The sequence below is a fragment of the Lepidothrix coronata genome, unplaced genomic scaffold (genome assembly GCF_001604755.1).
Source record: "Lepidothrix coronata isolate B3197 unplaced genomic scaffold, Lepidothrix_coronata-1.0 Scaffold47, whole genome shotgun sequence".
NCBI lineage: Eukaryota > Metazoa > Chordata > Aves > Passeriformes > Pipridae > Lepidothrix > Lepidothrix coronata.
The window spans coordinates 5,062,789-5,081,662 of NW_016690227.1; the positions used below are offsets into that span (position 1 = coordinate 5,062,789).

The window sequence follows — 18,874 nt, forward strand, 5'->3', positions numbered from 1 at the left end:
CCCTCTTCACTTATTTGCTTAATTCAAAGAGATAACAGACTCACCATTCATCATCACTCAAAGCAAAGCACTCATGGAAGGTTCATTATTCGGGAAGGATTTCTACTCAGCAAGTAGCCTGAATGTAAAACTTACATACTGAGGATCAGCATCTCCACTGAATAGTGATCTTTGTTACAACACAATGATTGTACAGAGTACTCATGTGTTCAGACCTGCTTATAAAAATGGAAGTTCTTGGATTCAGTCTTTTTACATAAATGTAAACTCTCAATTTAAAATCATACAATTATGACAGATCCAGGAACTACTAATAAGGTATGAAAGAGATTTATTTAAACAACAGAAAGCAGCCTTGACCAATTCTGGATGGAAACAAAGGAAAAGGAAAAACTTCATAGGACTGCTTCTCTTCTCCGAAAATTTATAAAATATTCGCTTGCATGGTTAAAGCAGGTAACATTTGGGCATTAGGTAATTTTGTATGGACTTAATATCAACAAAAAAGATGGGATGCAATTAGCCTGTTTATGTTATCTATCAATAATAAAATGAGAATTTGCTCACAGCCTAGGATAATTTTAAAGCTCAACATAGGTAAGCCAAATTTCCTATCATCTAATACATAATCTAAAAGGTCTCATACAGTGAAATATACACAATAAGAAACTTTAAACTTAAAAATGGGAAGCAATATCCTTGTTTTGTCTCAGTTTAGTCAAAAAAAAAAAAAAAAAAAGAAACAAGTTATTTCCCCAGTCAAGACTACTAACTACAAAAATCCTCTCAAGTCTACATATATTTTATATATTTACAATATACCAATGAAATAACACATACAATCAATTACTAGTGCTACAAAGAACTACCGTGAAAAGTATTATTTTCAGCAGCTACAGAAGAATTAACCCTTGGATAAGTTATCCTTTGAAATAATGTTGCAGTCTACAATAATTTAATTACAGGTCACAATCCTTAATTTATAACACTACTTTTCTAACTGTATATTTGATGCTGCCATGTTCATATAAATTCAAGTTCTTCAAAGGAAAGGACCAACATTCTCCACGTATTTGTGTGAAGTTACTTGTTATATTTCACAAACATTAAACTGGATTGTCTATTAGGATTTCCAGTCTCTTTATCACACAAACAGTACCACATGTATTAAAATTATGAAATACAGTAACATCCAAATTCAATGTGTTTGTCAGCATACTTAAAAAAAAAAAAAAAGAAAAGAAAGAAAAAGACAACAGTTGGTATTTGTTTGGATAAACTATCTGTGGTTCCATAACAACAAGGAAGGGAAATAATCTGAATCTGTACAGATCAAAAACAAACAGCCAACATACATTAACTCTTAATATTCTTCATGCTTCATAGCTGGAGTCTGGGTCTGGAACTTCAACAAATATATCAAAATAATCTCATCACAATATAGCTAATGGTCCAGGACATATTTAAATTGATGCACAGAAATAAATGGAAATAGCAAGTCAAATGAAGAGCAGATGGTCACTCTAAACACTTCATTATCCTCCAACCCTTTTATTTCTAATGCAGAAAGAATAAAAGAACATATACCATAGTCTGCATTGGAAAACAAAACCTAAAAAACCCCCATGTATTTCTCAAGTAATTAAAATAAACTAACTAACCCAGCAACACTGTACGATCAGTTAACAGCTGTTGAGTTCATCCTTTTAGTAAAAAAAGAAAATATTTGTACTTATCTTTATATTTACTTTCCAAAGGGCCTACAAACTCAATGACGTATATGTTCTCCCTTCTCTCAACCTCCTTCCCTTCAACATAATTTGAGTTTTCAGCTCTGTTTTTGTTGTCCTATATGAAACTATGCATTTTTAAAGTGTGGAGGTTTAAGCTTTGAGCTATTTCACCAATAGCTACCAATGTTCCCTTGCGTGTTTGTAACAAACGTGGGTAGAGCCCTCCCCAAATCTTCGTTCGCGAAGCCCAGCCATGATGATGACCAATGCTCCCCTAATGTTAGCTCTACAACCGGGAATGTTCGTGACAAGCAGCCCTCACCTGCACCATTTTGTGCCCTAATAGACAAGGCACTTACGTTAGTCAAGCTGGCTGAACAAGCTGCTGAACCAGCCACAGACCCCTGGCCACAGTTGGGAAATTGAATTTTCCTGAGGAAGGAAGAGGACTGAGGAGCATTTCAAATTTCTGACAACTGCAGAGAAACGCAGAAAATTTCCAAACCAGTAAAAGAAAATGGGACAGAGAACTATGCTCACGGCCCGAAGCAGAAGGAAGCAGACCTCTAGTGCTCTTTAAAGTGCCTCCTAGAAGAGATCTTCCATTACGAACTGTTTCACAACAAACCCACAAAACTAAAAGAAATCTGCTCTTATTAACGTGAAAGTTCATTGGATATCATGCTAGTAATACAGATGATATCCACACAGAAAAAGTATAGAGAATTGCTCAAATGAGAAGGATGGGTGGAAACAGTTGGGAATTTAAAAACAGAAGCCCTGAATTGCAAAATGGACTTATGCTTGAAGAAGATGAGACATTAAATGAAGCTAGCCTCTCAGAGAAAGTTACAACAAAAAAGGTATTTACAGAGGGACTACAACAGAAGCACAAGGAAGCACATGAAAAAAAAAGTATGTGCAGAGAAGCAGGAATAGAGATAGCTGTCCCCTTCCTGTTTCAGAAAAGAAACTTTATATATAATTTCTAGTTTCTTTAACTTTTCAGCCTGTTTCTTCCTGTACCATCTTCAGCAATCCAAACAAAACCAGTCCTCTGCTTGCTCTCATATATGGACTGCACTTACAAAGTCTCTTGCTCCTATTTCCTGCCTCGTAGGAACTTCTTACATGCTCAGAGGTTCTTTTTCCTCTTCAGGACTACTACTAAGAACTCAAAGCTACAAGGTTTGCCACTCAGCAATCTAGTCTAGAACACAGTCACTGGAAGAAAAACCCAAATGCATTAGATGCACACTATTGACAAAAAAAATCTCTATATTGTCAAACTGTTTCATAAGTTTAGTTCTTATTGACCATCTCCCTTCAAATCCACGGTGGTCTTCAATGTTCATGATCACACAACTGAGACCAGTGCAAACATCCGCTACTGAAATGCATTTCTGTGCTAATGAACAAGAAGCCCAGCCACCCACATTGACATTTCACGTGGTTAGTCTCCTAAGCACAGTTGTCTTCTAGCCCATTGCAAAAAGGATACTGAAAGAATGCAGGCAACAACCTTATCTTCTCCCCATCTCTCCTCACACATAAGCTCTCCATCAGAAAATTAGTGCAGGTGCTCATACTTTTCTATTTTCATTACACTATTCTCATCATTGGCTTTCTCCCTCACTGGTTGTCAGCTCTTTGCAGCAGCACTCCCGTCATCCTGTCTGTCTCTATTGCACTGAAAAATTGTATTGGTTTTCATTAGTAACTAATGGAACTCACAAGAAGAATTTATCTAACATATGCCAAAACCAAACACTGTTTTTTGTCTCCCTCTTCTACTACGTACTGTGGCAATGTCTTTTATCTGCTGTAGATTTATTGGGGATGTTTGGCAAGCACATCAAGGGCTTAAAATTCCCTCTTCTCTCTCAAGAACCTAACATTGTGCATTTCTGAAGCACGGCTGCAGTCACGTGTGCATACCCCATCTTATTTCTATCTCTCTGGGGCTGTGTATGTTCCCGATTCTGTACGTGATTCTACTATGAATGCCTTTCACACACCTTCAGTACACACAGCAATGCATCAAGGCATATGGAACAGGGATAACATAATTAAAGGCTATTACCAGAAGATAACACACTGAGCTCTAGCTGCAGCTATTTAATCAAAGCTGTAAGGTACTGAAAAGGCATTTCAACATGAACTGAAGAAGCAAAAATACCCAACGCCTTCTACCTATGGAGCTTGATGAGTTTATGAAGAGGATTACTGGTGCTGGTGCTCACAGGAGCTCATGAACGCGAGAGGCCTTTCACTTTCCAGTGTTGCAAATATGCTTTTAACATTTTCCAGCAAGTACTCTAATTTTATGTTGTTGAAAAGTAACTTCTGCATAAAGAAGGCATTTTATCAATTTCATAAGTAATAAAAGCTTTAAGGAATTAATTAAAAATCCCATTCCCCATCTGATGCAATATATCTGTTTGGAGGCCAGGGGGTGGGGTAACTCCTCAGTTAGGAGACTACAGAGCACAACTTCAATTTCAGTGTCTACATGCATATTAGTGCATTTCTCTAGAGTTAATATTCACAAAATGTCATTTGGAAATCATATGTGATGTGAAAGAAAGAAAAAATGAGTTGCACTTCTCTCACAATATTTTTATCAAGTGAAATACACTAACAAATAATTATAAGATAGAGATGACTGCTCAAGAGTTAATTTTACATTTACATTTGATGTAAGCATACAGGCCAGACAGTAAATTTTGCTATGTTCATGTTACTCCAACAAGAAAAGAATACAACACATAGCAGATCAGAGATTAAGAAACAGTATTCAAGAACATTTACTATTCCTATCCTGAAGTGTTTCCATAGCAGCCGAAACAATTATTAAAACAGATACACCAAAAGGAAGGCAAAGAAATAATATGAAAGCTATCTATCTGAAAATAATTCACAAATTTGAAGAGTTATATTTGTCTTGTTCATTAAGCTAATCATTAAACATTACATACTTTCTAATACATCACACAGGTCTTTGAAGTGATGTTCACAGCAGCACATGAATTTATTAGAGCAAGGAGATTTTTAGAAAGCAGTATTTATGACAGACAACATGTTGACTGCTGCGGATTCACACCACAGAAAATGTAAGGTATCCTAGATCTCCTTTGCAGGACAAAGATTTTCATACTGGAGTAAGCTCACTGTTTGTTCCTTGTTTTATCCCATTTTAGACTACAGAAACCCAAGGACACCCTACATGTGTTCATTCCCCTCCTGCCCTCCCACAGCTTATCACAGAATACTGTTTTCAGTGGTTTTAAGAAAAGGGACATTAATTCCTGCTACTCTGGACAGTGCCACTAAATAGCCATCTTTCATATCCACCCTTTAAGCTTTCATAAGATACACCTAATTAAAAATCAGAGACTCAGGTTTAGAAATGCAAGCAATCATATCTTGTTAAGATATGTTAAGAAAAATTTGGCTTTTTGGCTTCATCTGCGAGCCATCTCTAGACTGCCCATCTATGTATTAACTAGCACCATCACTCCTGCCCAAATGTCAATGCTCTTTCCTTGCATTCTTTCTGTAAGAACACAGTATCATCCATAACCAGTTTTTCTTTTATTAAAGTCACGAGTCTGTCAGAAAAACAGAAGCAAGGCTGTTTTGGCAACAGTGAGCAAAGTGGCCTTCCATCTGCCTACAGCCGAGTTACAAACTCTAAACAGCTAACAGTCTCCAGTGTAAGTGAGGGTGCAACACAAAGGTACTAGACAGGTTCCCAGTGGTAAAAAGAAATACACCGATAACTATGTGTGAGGGAGGAGGGATGGTTTCTAATGTAAGTGTTTTTCTCCTTGCGCCAGTTCTCATCACTAGGTTTCAGATGCGCAGACATGTGGTGTCAGGTCAAGAAGAAGTAATGACACCATTTATGTTCCCCTTCCCATGGGAAATCACCCCACAGCAACAAAACTGGTCAACTGCCACTCACTTCTATACAACAGATTCAACCTTAATAGCATTTCACATTCAATACAAGGCCCTGAGGAGCTCATGGATTTAAAAAGCCATCCAGTGCATTATTCTGTTCAGAAAGAATACTTTCAAAGTACATGATTCTTGCCTTAAGAGTGAAGAAAAAAAGCCAGCATCATTAAGCAATCCTTGAAATTTCATGCAAGAAGCTGAGTGTAGAAACCATTATCCAGGGGTATCTGGAGTGCTCAGAACAATTTTATGTTGACATTTGTGTGGGGACAGCTGGGTAGGAAACAAGTTTGTGAAAGCTGGAGAACACCTACAAATGACACAGCACGTAGAAGGGCAGGCTAGCAGATGGGGTAGTCTGAGGGCACTGCATATGCAGTAAAAAGAATAAAATGCAAATACCCCAGAAGAAAGAGGGTAGGGAAATGCAGATAAGGAAAGGTGACTCTAGTCTAAATATTGTTACACAGCCTAGAGAAGAACAAGCTAAGGAAGGACTTGGAGATCGGGGTTGATCTCTACTTCTGTTACCACCATGAACTGACAAAAGCTTACCAGATGTGTACTTTCTGACACAGATACTACCACATAAATTACAACGTTAACCACAAAGACCGTTATCAATCAGTAGATTGTACTGATGTAGAATTAATTTCTCCCACAGCACCATCACCCCCCACATACAAGAAAACACTGTGGCAGAACCTGATGCATTTAACCTAGCCAAAAGTGTCAGGGGTTTAGCTTTATCTGAATACTAAAAAGAAACTGAACATTTTTTCCACATATATAGTTAGCTTTCCTTCAGTCACATCTTTTCTGTCATTCCTCCACACAAGCAAAGAGACCCTGTAGTCTTTGAAATCCAATAAACCTTTCAATTAGTTCTAAATGAGGTCTTAAGATAGCCCAGAAAGTTGTAGTTGCAAGAGTGTTGTGTTCTATCGGCAAGTTCCTTTTCTCACTAGAAAGACAACAGGGGTGTAATGTCAGCAGATAGTAAAAAGAGCATATTTTACAGATGTCAGTATCTCCTGATATAAGTGCTTGCAAACACAATCAGCAGCACCGTGATATCCTCTGCAATCATCTCCATACTTGACTTCATGAATAAGCTGTTCATTGGTGATGAAGCCCACATTCCCTCCTTTTCATAAAATTTGAGCTGAAATGAATACACTATTTTTTTTTTAATGGAAAAGATGCTACTCAATTCATTCAGCTTAACCAGTCCTGTACCATAGCTTCTGAGTATTAAACCACATTCTGTTTCAGGGCCTAATCCCATAACATCATCTAGAGTTGCAAAGCTCAGAGAAACTTTACTGATCAACTTCTATAAATGGTGCAATGCCTCTTTCAGTTTTCCACTCTCAGTGTGGGTGTTACTTTCTGTGAAAGAAAGGGAAAAATATAAGGAACAGATATTTAATTCAACAGAACAGTTTTTAATCCTCAAAACATTGATAGCTATTACAAATTTCAAAGTTCTCCACTAGTCTAGGGATTTTCGTGAAAAAAAATGCCAACTACAACCACCACAGATGCAGCTCACCTTTTGAAAACACTGGCATCTAGGTTTCATTTGGAAGTCAATTCAAGCAACAATGCTCCACAGCTTCTCTACTGGGCCAGCAGATACTTCCATATATTTTCATCACTCAAGGACTAAGAGTGCCATTACCTTGTTTTCTGATACTACAAAAACCTCAGACTGTCTTAAACAGGCTCTACAGCAAAAGCTGACCTCTGATAAATTAGAGTATAACCTTAAGCAAAATATTTACTGAGCTTATCAACACAGACCTCTATAAGTAAACCCTTAGCATGCTGATAACAATCATCGAGTCTACTTTAGAAAAGATTTGTGCAGAGATGTTAGGAGGAGTGCAGCAAGTTGTGAAGGAGATGTGAGGAGAGGAAATATATTAGCATTTCAAATATCTGGAAATGTACGATGTAGCCTGTAAGGCAAGGGAGGCCTGATAATGCTGGAGCAAGTATCTCTAGGTGGCTCCGTTCACATACTTCTGTATTCACATGTAAGAGTCTTACTCAATCTCTTCGGTTTCTTTTAAGCAGAAACAACAGGGTTGCCAAATTCCATGTTTTAGGGAAATGATGCCAATACATACAGATGATTGTTATAATGAAAGGCACCTAACAAGAGTCTAAGCGTACTCTGAAAAAAACTCTTTTACACTGCTGGATATTAAGGTAGTGCACAATTTCTCAGGTTGTTACAGTCATTATTGAGTTCTCCCACCTGTTTTTGTAGACCAAGTTAATGGCTGGTGACAATGTGAGTTGAAATGGAAAAAAGATCAAATGTTTTTCAAACATGATCAACTTCCATACTATTTCATGGGAAAACTTGTGCTTCAAGAGGGAGGGAACAGGTCAGCAAAAAAGAATAGGTGTCGAGTATTTAGCAGCTGTGAGGAATGAAAAAATAACCTGTAAATAACCGACACGCACCGTGCGGCTGCCTTTAGGGGACACACAACGGGGTTCTGGGGATGCTGAAAACACCTACAAACGCGGCACAACCTCACCGAGTAGGCGCAAACAACACGCGCACAGCCCCGCAGGCCGGCAACGTCCCTTCCTCATTCCTCCCGTACAGCGACAGGAGGGGAAAAAGTTCAGCGCCGGCACCGTCCCCGAGCCCGCGGGGCCGGGCCTGGCCTGCCCGCCCGGGTGTGCCCCGGAGCTGCCCGGGGTTACCCCGGTCCCGCACCCGGGCGCTACGGGACGGGGGCAGCGCCGTCCCTTCAGCGGGGGTGTTGGAAAACAAGAACTAAGGAGAAGGAGGAGACCCTCGACACGGCGAGGGCAGCGCGGCCGCGCCTCGTTCGCCCCGCGGTGCCACAGGTGCTGCGGGGCTGGGGGCTGCAAGCCGGACGGCAGCGAGGCCGAAGGCACCGCTCCCCCCCCCAGCAGTCCGTGGTGCCCCCAGGCCCGGCAGTACCGTCGGGCGGGGTCTTCGGGCAGCCTTCCCGCACAGGTAGCGCCCCGCACCGCAGGGACGACCCCTCCCGGGAGAGGCGCCGCTGAAGGCACCGCTGCAGGGGGCTGGTTTTTGGCTGCAGAGCGGAGGAGGAGAGCAGGTGCTCACCTCCCCGCTCGATCGGGGGAGAGAGGAGAAGGACGCAGACGGCTCCAGCCGGCAGGACGGGGGCGGGCGGCGGTCATGGCGGGGAGGCGCCGCGCACCTGGCAGCAGGTGCACGCAGGCGGGGACGGCGGCGAGGAGGACGAAAGTAGCGACGCTTTCCCGGAGAACCGCGCCTGTTGTGCGGCCGGGGGGGGAGGGGGCACTCACAGGTGCCCGTCGCCAGGGAGAGGGGGACGATGCGGAGGAGGGTAGAAGGTAGCTGCTGGCGCTGTTTTTCAGGCGGGGGAGGCGAGCGCACGCTACTCACCGGCAGCTCCACGTTGACTTCGGTCCCGTCCAGAAGAAGGACGCGGCACTGCAGCACCGGCTTGCTGCCGCCGGCCGCCGGGATGTGGACGGGGGCTCCGGCGCTGTGCACGACCCCTCCGGGGTGCGGCGAGGAGGGGAAGCCTCCCGAGCCGACGGCGGCGGCGGCGGCTCCTCGCAGCCCCCCGTCCCGCTCGTCCCCCTCGCCGCCGAGCCCACCTCGCCCGGCCCCGCGCCCGGCTCCTCGCCCGTAGCGCTGCATCGAGCGCCGGCCAAAGGTCCTGCGCAGGAACCGCAGCATCCTGGGGGCGCCCTGCCCGGCCGCTCACACCCCCGATCCCGCAGCTCCGCGCCCGGCCCCGCGGCGCCTCCCAGAGCAACGCAGCAGCGCCGCCCGCCGGGAGCCAGCCCGCGCCGGGCGCCGGCCGGACCGCCCCGGGCCGCCTGCTCCGCCCTCTGCAGCGCCGCCCGGCTCCGGCACCGCCACGGCGGGGCGGGGCGGGACGCGGCCCCTCCTGCCACCGCCCACCGGGATGGGGGACTGGCGCGGCGGACAGGGGGAGCTGCTGAGGCGGGCGGTGGGCGGCCACCTGCGGGGGTGGCCGGGGCGGCCGCGGCGAGAGCTCCGCAGCGCGGATCGGCGCTTTCCCCCGCCGCGCTGCTCCTCCAGCAACTACTCCGGCGCCGGCCGGTGGGGCGGTGTCTGTGTGATAACCCCTCGCCACCGCCCCCGGGCCGGGGAGGGGACCGAGGCGGCGGGGGCGCGGAGCCTCTCTCCCCTGGCCGGGCTTGCCGGGCGACCTCTTCTTCGCGCCGAGCGCTCTGCGCTGCCCCCGCCCCGCGTCCCTCCCGCGCCCGATCTGCCGGTCCCGCCCCTTTGGACAGGCGGGAGAGGAGATGGGGGGAATTATTTGCGAAATATAAAAAAACACAAGGCGGGGGGGATGGGGAAGTGGGCGCAGGCAGAAGGACGCATCTCGCCGGTGCTGGGTGTGGCCGAAGCGGCGGGTCCCGCGGGGAGGACACCGCCCCACCTCTCCCGCCGCCGCCTACATCCCTTGTGCACCGACACGTCTGCCCGGTGTGTGAATGCCCCCGCGTTTGCCTTTGCGATCAACGCGGTCTGGTGGTTGAAGGCAACCGATGTGAGAACTTGGTCCCGTGGAAAAAGCAGTCCCTCCAGACTGTCCCGGGGTAACACTCCCTTTCGTTTCTGTAGCTGTGAGGAAGGAGTATGGGTTTAGTTTTCTGTCATAGGAAATCCATAGGTACAAATACTCTCACGATTGCCTTGCCAAAAAGTTAAATGTTTATGTATTCTGGCTCGGGTGGGAGCGTTTTTGCTGAACTGCTATGTATAAAATACTGGATGTGGATCATGTCTTGCAGAAACAATCAGTGAGACTAATTCTGTCACCCTATGGTCAGATGTGATCTAAAGGACTTTGAACTGAAATAATTTACTGCTTCTAAAGTGGGGTTTTTTTCTGCTGTAGACGTTATTTCCCTTAACCTTACTTCCAGGCCCGTTTACACAAGCATTGTCCTATTAGGTATTCAGAAAGCCTGCCAAAATGTCTCAGCTTGTCATTTTTTATTGAGACTTGATAGTATTAGGTAACTGCCTGCTGCTTCTGCATCCTCTTCCGTGTTCCTTCAATGCCCTGAATCAGGTCTTGAAGTATCTCATCAGCCAAGACAGTCACTAAACTGCATGATCTTTGGCAGAGATGTACCTGCAGCCCTTCTGCACTTCATGGCTGCATAAAAGAGCTTTTATAGAAATAGAGTGGAAAGGTGCTAATCTTTGCCTGCTAACGTTAACAATCAAGAGTAGACATTTATTACAGATGATGTTTGGGGATTTTTTTCCTAATTATTTTCATTGCATTAGGAGCAGAATTTTAATTTGTTTTCAGATCCTGAATGGTGCAGCATACCTTGGGGTTCTTTCACTGCTTTGAACACTGTGAATATAGCCCAGTCCCATAAAGCTGGTTTACATGCCGCAAGAAGCACAAATGATCTTAATGGTTGGAAAGTCAGCAGAAATACTGTTGTCTCTTGAGGGAGCTACAGCAATTTCGGTGCAAAGGAGATTGGGGTGGAAGACGGGTCTTGCATCACTTGGGACTGGCCTGGCAGAAAACCGAGTAAGTCTTTTGCCATGCTAAAAATCTTCTTTACTCTGAAGCTGTGAGACTTCAGCCCTTAGTATCTTTCAACTTCTGTCATGAAAACAAAAGTCTGATATTTTAAAATGTATAAACCTAGGCTCACTTGATTTGCATTAGCAGCACACATGATGCAGGCCAACGGCCATACTCCAGAAGCAGTCCTGTATTTACAGAACTGCTATAGAGATGCTGAAGTCCTGTTAAATCTCATGTTAAGAAATATGAGGTAGCACTCACAGTAAAAGATCTTCTGGAAGGAACTGGTGGTGGGAGGAAATAAAGCTGGTTCCTTAGTAGCCAGCCTCTCTTGGAGTAAAACAATTCCACCGTTATTTTGTCTCATGTTACCAGCAGAGCTATCTTTAGCCCTGAAACAAAAACCTTGAACAACTGTGGGTACTGAGGATGCCTTGATACAAGATGTGAGGTATTGAAACTAGCATTTACATTTACAAAAATTCAGATTTATACTTATATGTTCCACCTATCTACATCGTCTCTCCATGTTCAAATAGGCAAGCCCTAAAGGGATTCGGTTTGTTGGTACATATATCATGCAGTCCCTCCTCAGTGTCTGCTGCTTGCTGACTTTCCAATGAGAGACACAAGCAGAAACTGCCATGGTCCTCGTCTGCACTGTAGTTAAGAGCATTACTTTTAAATCTTTATCAAAATAGTCTTCCACTGCAACCTTCACCTCCCATGAAGTGCTCCAGTCTCCTCTGGGAGTCATGATTTGATCACTCCCCCAGGAAAGGTGGTGACCTAGGCAAACCACTTGTACGAACCCATACTGAAGTTCTGATAGCAGTCCCTCCAAGTAACAAGTCTTACCAATGACTTTGCCATAGTGCTAAGCAGTGTATAAATGGGAGAGCAGTTATCAAAATTGCTGCTGACATTGGGGTAGCAGCAGCAAGATGAGGAATCAGTAACCATTAGAGACACTGTTGTTGGTCATGGCTAAATAACTACATAAAAGTTTGATAAGCACTTTATTCTTGCTCTTTCATTCAGAGTTTTGGTTTTGTTCAGATCCTATCTGAAAGCTTTTGGAAAGCTTTGAAATGGAGCCAGCCGTGTAACGGGGTTGGGGAGCAAGCCACAGACAGTTCTGTGAAGACTTTTCTCCTGCAGTGGGCAAACATGTGCTTCCTGGACATCAGAGACCTCTTTCTTGTTTTAGTTTGTCACAGCAATCACATTTATGGATTTTTCCTGCCCTGCCAGACTTTCACTCTATGCAAAGGAGTGTTCTAAATTTAATTTGCATGCAGATAGGGTTTCTTTTTCTGCAGTTTTGAAGAAATGTTATCTTTACTGAGTAACTTAAACAGGCTTATATTTTGCAAAGTTCTGCCAAGATATGTTTTGTTACAGACATTACTTAGTCGAAACTTACATAAAAAGATTCAAAGAGCAAGTATTGGTGCAAACCCAAATGTCTTTGGTAATAAAACTGGGGGGGGGGGTAAGAAACTTGAGGAGTTATGACAAATGTTCACTCAGGCTTTTGGATATTAATTTTTTGGGTATTATTTTCTAAACATATAAATGAAATTAAATTGTTTTGTTAAACATTTCATTAAAGGAGATACTTTTCAGCATTAGCATTCATTGGATTACAACATTCATGTAATACTTTTGGCTTTTCTCTCTATTTATTTCCACCAAAAGCATGTCTGTTGTATGAACAGGTCTAATGTCACTGTTTTTCAGTATTGTTATATATATAGATACAGATTAAGAATAAAATGAAAAGGTAATTCTGAATTACGTGGCTGAGGATAATTTGCATTTCTAGGCCATCTTTCAGCTAGAGAGATCCCAAAGCACTTTCACTAAAAAAAAGGAAAATTATATGTAGAACTATTTCACCAACACTGAAACGCAGCAGCTGTTTAAGAGCAAAGAAAAATGCTAAGACTCTCTCTCTTACAGTTGTAATGGAAATATGCATTTGAATAGGCAGAAAGTTATGCAAATCATATGGCCATGATGCTGACGTAAGTGGATGTATTCCTGCAAAAGGTACCACGTGATTGTAGGTAGTCAGGACTTTCCTTTATCATGCTCTACTCCAAGTGTTATAAAAGACCTCCATTAAGAAAAAAAAAATTAATACTTCTCCATTTGGAATACCAGTGTTACAGTAGGCACCTACTGCTGTTCATGTTAATCGTTATATACTGAAAAAAGCCCAATATTTTCTGTTAGAATAAATAAAATAATAGCTCATTCCAGAATAAGTGTGTCCACTCAAAGAGCTGTTCTAGCATATCCAGAGAGGTTTGTTGATAAAGATGTAAGAGCAAAACCTCTCCCATTGGAACATCTACAGAAAGAAAATATTTCTTGCTGAGTGAACACTTTGCAATGCCTCTTGTCCATGTAATAAGCAAATTCAATATGACTTAATCAGGTGTTTTTTCCTTTAGTGAGAATTTTATCAGGTTTGTACTGACCTCAATGCATAGAAATTATTTATTTTCAAACCCATGATTAGGTTTAAAGCATTAATGAAAAAAAGTTTTCAATGCTTTGTTGAATTGCAAAGATAACAGATGCTCAGCTGAAAAATTGAGGCATTTTTCCACTGTTGAACTGTTTTGATTTTAATCTTTGCTGAGCCCAGAAGACTCCTCAGAATATTAGCTATAAACAAACATCATATGATAAAACACTAATGTTTTCTAGAAGTATTTTCTAACAGTAATTATGTATATTTTAATTATATCTTCACTGAAAATAGATATCCATGGCTTCTTGTGCTGTGCAGGAATAAATAAGGTCTGAATTTTGCAGCAGAAATACCTTTGACTGACACTGCAATGCTGAATGGGACCTTGTATAGGTCTGATGGGGCAATGAACCAGTTGTGAAAAGTGTTGCAAACCTTCAACATGTATTGAAAATCAACCTGGCAATAAACCAAGGTGAATGTTATAATGGATAAGCATCACATTAGATTTGGATAATGAAAAGAAGTGTAAGTCAGATACTCTAGATACTCCACTGCTAGGATGTTAGGCTGGCAGTAAAAAGGAGATCCTTTTCTTAGGTGGAGACTTTGACTCTTCACCTTTTGAACTGTTTCAGAGACCAAGGGACAGAAGGCCAGGGTGCTGTACTCCAAGAGGAGGAACTTGTTGGAGACCAACTAGTCAACAAATGAAGAGTTGAGTCAAGAAAAGTAAGTATTTCTAAGGGAATAAAAATGGAAATGCAACAGAAAAGAAAAAGATGCAGCCACTGATATGGCTGCTGACTCAGTTTATTTGTCCTGTGTTTACCATTAACAAGGAAACAGAAAGAAAAAAACAGATCTGAAAGACTGAACTATCAGTGCATATAGGTGAAATAAAAGTAATTTTTTTTTTTTTTAAAGAATTTTTATTTCCAATTTCTAAGGGAATAAAAATGGAAATGCAACAGAAAAGAAAAAGATGCAGCCACTGATATGGCTGCTGACTCAGTTTATTTGTCCTGTGTTTACCATTAACAAGGAAACAGAAAGAAAAAAAACAGATCTGAAAGACTGAACTATCAGTGCATATAGGTGAAACAAAAGTAATTTTTTTTTTTTTTAAAGAAGACAATTTTTATTTCCAATTTGTAAACTTACATTATCTAGCACAGGTTTTGCTGAAACCAGAGGGATGTGGAACCAAATTTTGGACATATTACAAAGTTGTTTCATCAAGTAGAAATGTTCTGTTGTTTTTTCGAAACTGCATTTTCCTAAACAGCTAACAGCTCATTCTAGAACATGAAAATATTAATTAAAATGTTATCTGTATCTGTCTGATAACCTGAGTATAAAATGAAATAACACTATCTACTTCGTAATGAACAAGAATCTTTACCACAATAGTAAAACAGCATAGGTGTTTTCAAGAGGAAAACTGTAGGAAGACTGAATCAGTTATTCATCCCACAGCACGGCTTTTCATTTCTGTTGTATGACAAAGCTACAGGTAAGCGTACAATCCTCTCCTGTGTGTACATGGACTTTAACTTCCAAGACTGGTTGTCAGACACAGATGCGAGTTTATTCCAGTAAATAAAAAAAATCTCTGGTAGGGTTGGAAAACAGTATCTCTTTGTAATATGGGACCTGGAGGGGAAAAATATTTTAAAGATTTAAGTGACTATTTGATCACTAAAGTTTCCTGAAATGCTGCTTTTCTACTGAGTTTGTGGGGTTTTTGTTCCATAAGAAGTACAGCACCAGCTGAAGGAAATCTCATCCAAATAGTTCTCCTCTCCTTCCCCTCCTCCATCAAATATTAATATGTATATGTACTGTCAACAAAGGCTCCTTCTTGCCCAACATTTTCTTCTTATTATTGCCCAGCACCGTGCTATGCACACTGTCCTGTGTCATCTGGCAATGACAGCATCAGAAAGCTCTAATGTTCTTCTGAGTCTGTTTTCTTTCTCTTGTCACATAAACACATTTTTATATAACAGTATTTTTAGCCTCTCTGCATCCACTCAGGTGATAGCAGTGTAAGGTGGAGAGACACTTAGACCACAGAAAGAACCATGATGCTACTGAAGGGTAAAAAAGGGTTCATTTCACCTTTCTCTTGAGATCTTCCCATGCCTATGGCAATTCACCAGTTGGAGTCACTGGGAAAAACTTCTGGCAAGTTTGCAAATGCTCTTTCCTGAAACCAAAAGTAGTGGAGTATGCAGAAAGATCAGAAAGATCCTCCTTATATCACTGGAAGGAAATTTTTATCCTGTGAATTTCAACAGGAGGAAAGACAGTGAGTCCCAAGCATGCAGAGAAATTAATTTATTTTCCTCATCTTTCTAAAGTCAGTGATACATAAAGACATGTTTCCTCTAAAATACAAACATCAAAGGCTGCTTCTGCTCAGAAGACATGGCTGCATAATGACAAAGTGCTGGCTACCACATCCTGAACAGGATGAGTTTTAAAAAAAGAAACGTAGAAGGATGATTAATGTAATATGTGTCCTTTATATGTATCCCAATGCTTAATTATAAAGAAATATTTTTACAATATTTTCATAAGAAAGCTCGATAACTTTGGCAATATTATAACGCATTCCTGAAGAGATGGAAACAACTATTTCTTTGTTTAACTCTATTTCCTTTAACTGTAGTCCAAGTTACAGGGTGCAAGAAATCTGTCTATTAATAAAGTCACTCTAAAAACAAACATGACTTGATACAGAGAATTCTGCCTGAAATTAACACATCCATTTACATACCATCATTTTTATAAGAACAATAATCCCCACATATTTGCTCCAAAATACTTGGCATGCTTTCAGCCCCACCTGAACTCAGTTGACTGGGTGCAGATTTATTTCGAATGCAGTGGTATGACTCTGACTCCTTCGACAGTTTAAATGTATGAACTTTTCTAACAGCTGCAGCACAGAAAATATCTGTTTTACACCCCAATAGATGGGATCACTTGCAGACATGAAAAGTCACTGGGTGGCTTTAGGTGAAGCTTGGAGATTCGCGGAGTGTTCCTTTCCTGTTCACTGGTGTGAAGCCATGCAGAGAGAAGTTTGCTGGGCTAGACGGAATTTTTTTACCCTGGCAGCTCATGAAAGAGCAAGGCATGTGTCATTCAAATTGTTAATATATAGTGAAAATAATTGTAAGCCTATTTAAATGTAAGTCCTTTCATATTGTGTAGATCATTGTGTTAAAACTCTTAGCAATTAAAGAAAAAAAATCCAAGCTAGAAATAAAGAAAATGTTAGTAGTTGTACCTCACTGTAATCCCTTTTCCTGCTTAAAGCACAACAGATGTTTGATTCCCATGTTTACAGTTTTAGAGGCAAGCATAAAAAAAAATTGTGCTAACAGACAGACAACCATAAGTATTCTCTGTTTGGATATTTAAGTATTCTCACCATCATAGATGAGCAAAATTAAATGGGAAAACAGACTAGGCTGTAAACATTTTTCTCGTTGAGGTTGCTTTGCATGGTGCAAGAGGACCAATGGTAGGGTGGAGGATACCAACTGCTCCCCTTCTGCACTCCAGGGAGGTGAGGCGGCCTTTTGAAGGGAGGTGGGAAGAAAAGGGAGATCTTAACTCTGCTAGACCTGGTCCTCCGCAGGAGTATAGCACCATGTTACCATCTCAGCCAGGGCCCAAAACTTACCCTAGGACCATCAAGACAAACATTAGCAGCTATCAGCCTGGAAGCCCATAATGTTCAAGCTCCAGTGTGTCCAAACTAGGATCCTATTTACTGGAGAAATTGAGCCAATATAATTTATATGACCTGAGAGAAAAAGAGTTTCAGTGTGCTACTGGTGTAGCTCTTGAATGTGGAGAAATGGGCCGCTTATTTTTGTCAGGAGTTCTAATGTCTTCACAGGCTTTGATGGAAGATTAAATTAAAAAAATTAAAAAAACCAGGGTTTTGTGGTTTTTCAATGTCTTTTGAAATTGCTGAGCATGTTTATACAGTTATCCAGAAAAGGTAAATAGAAATGTACTGAATTAGGTTTACATGTAGACATTGAGATAAAGCATTATGGTTGAAATCTTGCTTTCACCATCTCTCTTAAATGTTAGCAGTTGATGTTCTGTATTCTCAGCAATTAATGTTTTATTGCATTTGAAAACTGGAGCAGAGAGACTCTCAAACACGGAGCTGCAACAAGTACATCCAGTGAGAAAAGCTGGCAAAACTCAAATCAGAACTGAAGTACAGACAAATGCTGATCACAGTGATACAGTCTTCAGTGATGGCAGAGCCCAGGCTGTAGGCAGCTGTTGGATGCAGTGGGAAGCTGGGATTGGGTCCCTCCCCAGGCTGTGGGAACACCAGTGCTGCATTTGCATAATGGCGCAAGCTAATATTAGGAGCGGCTGGGCTCCCAAGCAGGAGGTTACCAAGGGTTCTTTCACTGTGGGAGGAAGACTCACCGCTCAAGTAAAAAAAAATAAATAGGATGGAGATGAGTGTTTACTTGTTGATGCAAAAGTTCTTTGAAGGACCAGCTTCTCAGAGAATTGTGTTTTGGATGAATACGCCTGGCCCCTTGGCCAGTCAGACAGTTTCTGTGAAAGACCCCCTTAGGCATGGGAAGAAAAGGTGATCTTTCACTTTCCAAGAGCAACAGAAGAAATGAGACAGTGCATAGCCTTGCCTAGTGCCTGGTTCACCGAGTGCTCTCTCTGAATGTCTTGTCATGGCTTCTTGCACACCACCCTTCCCTCAAACGCTGGAACTAAGCATGAATTTTATTCTTTCTCTGGCCCAATCATGGAAATTTGAGTTTTTCATAAAGATGAAACCTGAATTTTTCAAGCACATTGACAGAAAGATATTACTTTACAGGCTTCAGATAGTCCAGAAAGTAACATTGTCAGTTATAAGTTAGAATTGAAGTGTATCTCTGGAAAATTGCCTCTTATCTGCCTACCTAACAAAGGCTGTCTCCGTCCTGCCTGGTGAAGTAACTCCCTACTTGCCAAGACCAAATGTGTAGTTAAGGTATTTATTCAGTTCCTAAAATGTACCTATACCTGCCTGGAGGCATATCTACATAGACTAGAGAGTTATTTAT

At 41.9% G+C, this 18,874-nt stretch overlaps 1 protein-coding gene across 5 annotated transcripts in view; it reads right to left on the reverse strand.

The window, feature by feature from the left end:
* The window catches only part of EPB41L4B (erythrocyte membrane protein band 4.1 like 4B), a 173,375-nt gene extending 163,908 nt beyond the window's left edge, over positions 1–9,467 (reverse strand). For 3 of the 5 annotated variants that reach the window (XM_017814911.1, XM_017814910.1, XM_017814909.1), the window contains exon 1: positions 9,121–9,466. In XM_017814911.1, the coding sequence (XP_017670400.1) occupies positions 9,121–9,420 (300 nt within the window). In that variant the 5' untranslated portion in view covers positions 9,421–9,466. Of the gene's footprint in view, positions 1–9,120 lie in introns of all 5 variants that reach the window. The other 2 variants (XM_017814908.1, XM_017814912.1) reach the window with 2 other exon arrangements.
* Between the last annotated feature and the right edge of the window lie 9,407 nt (positions 9,468–18,874).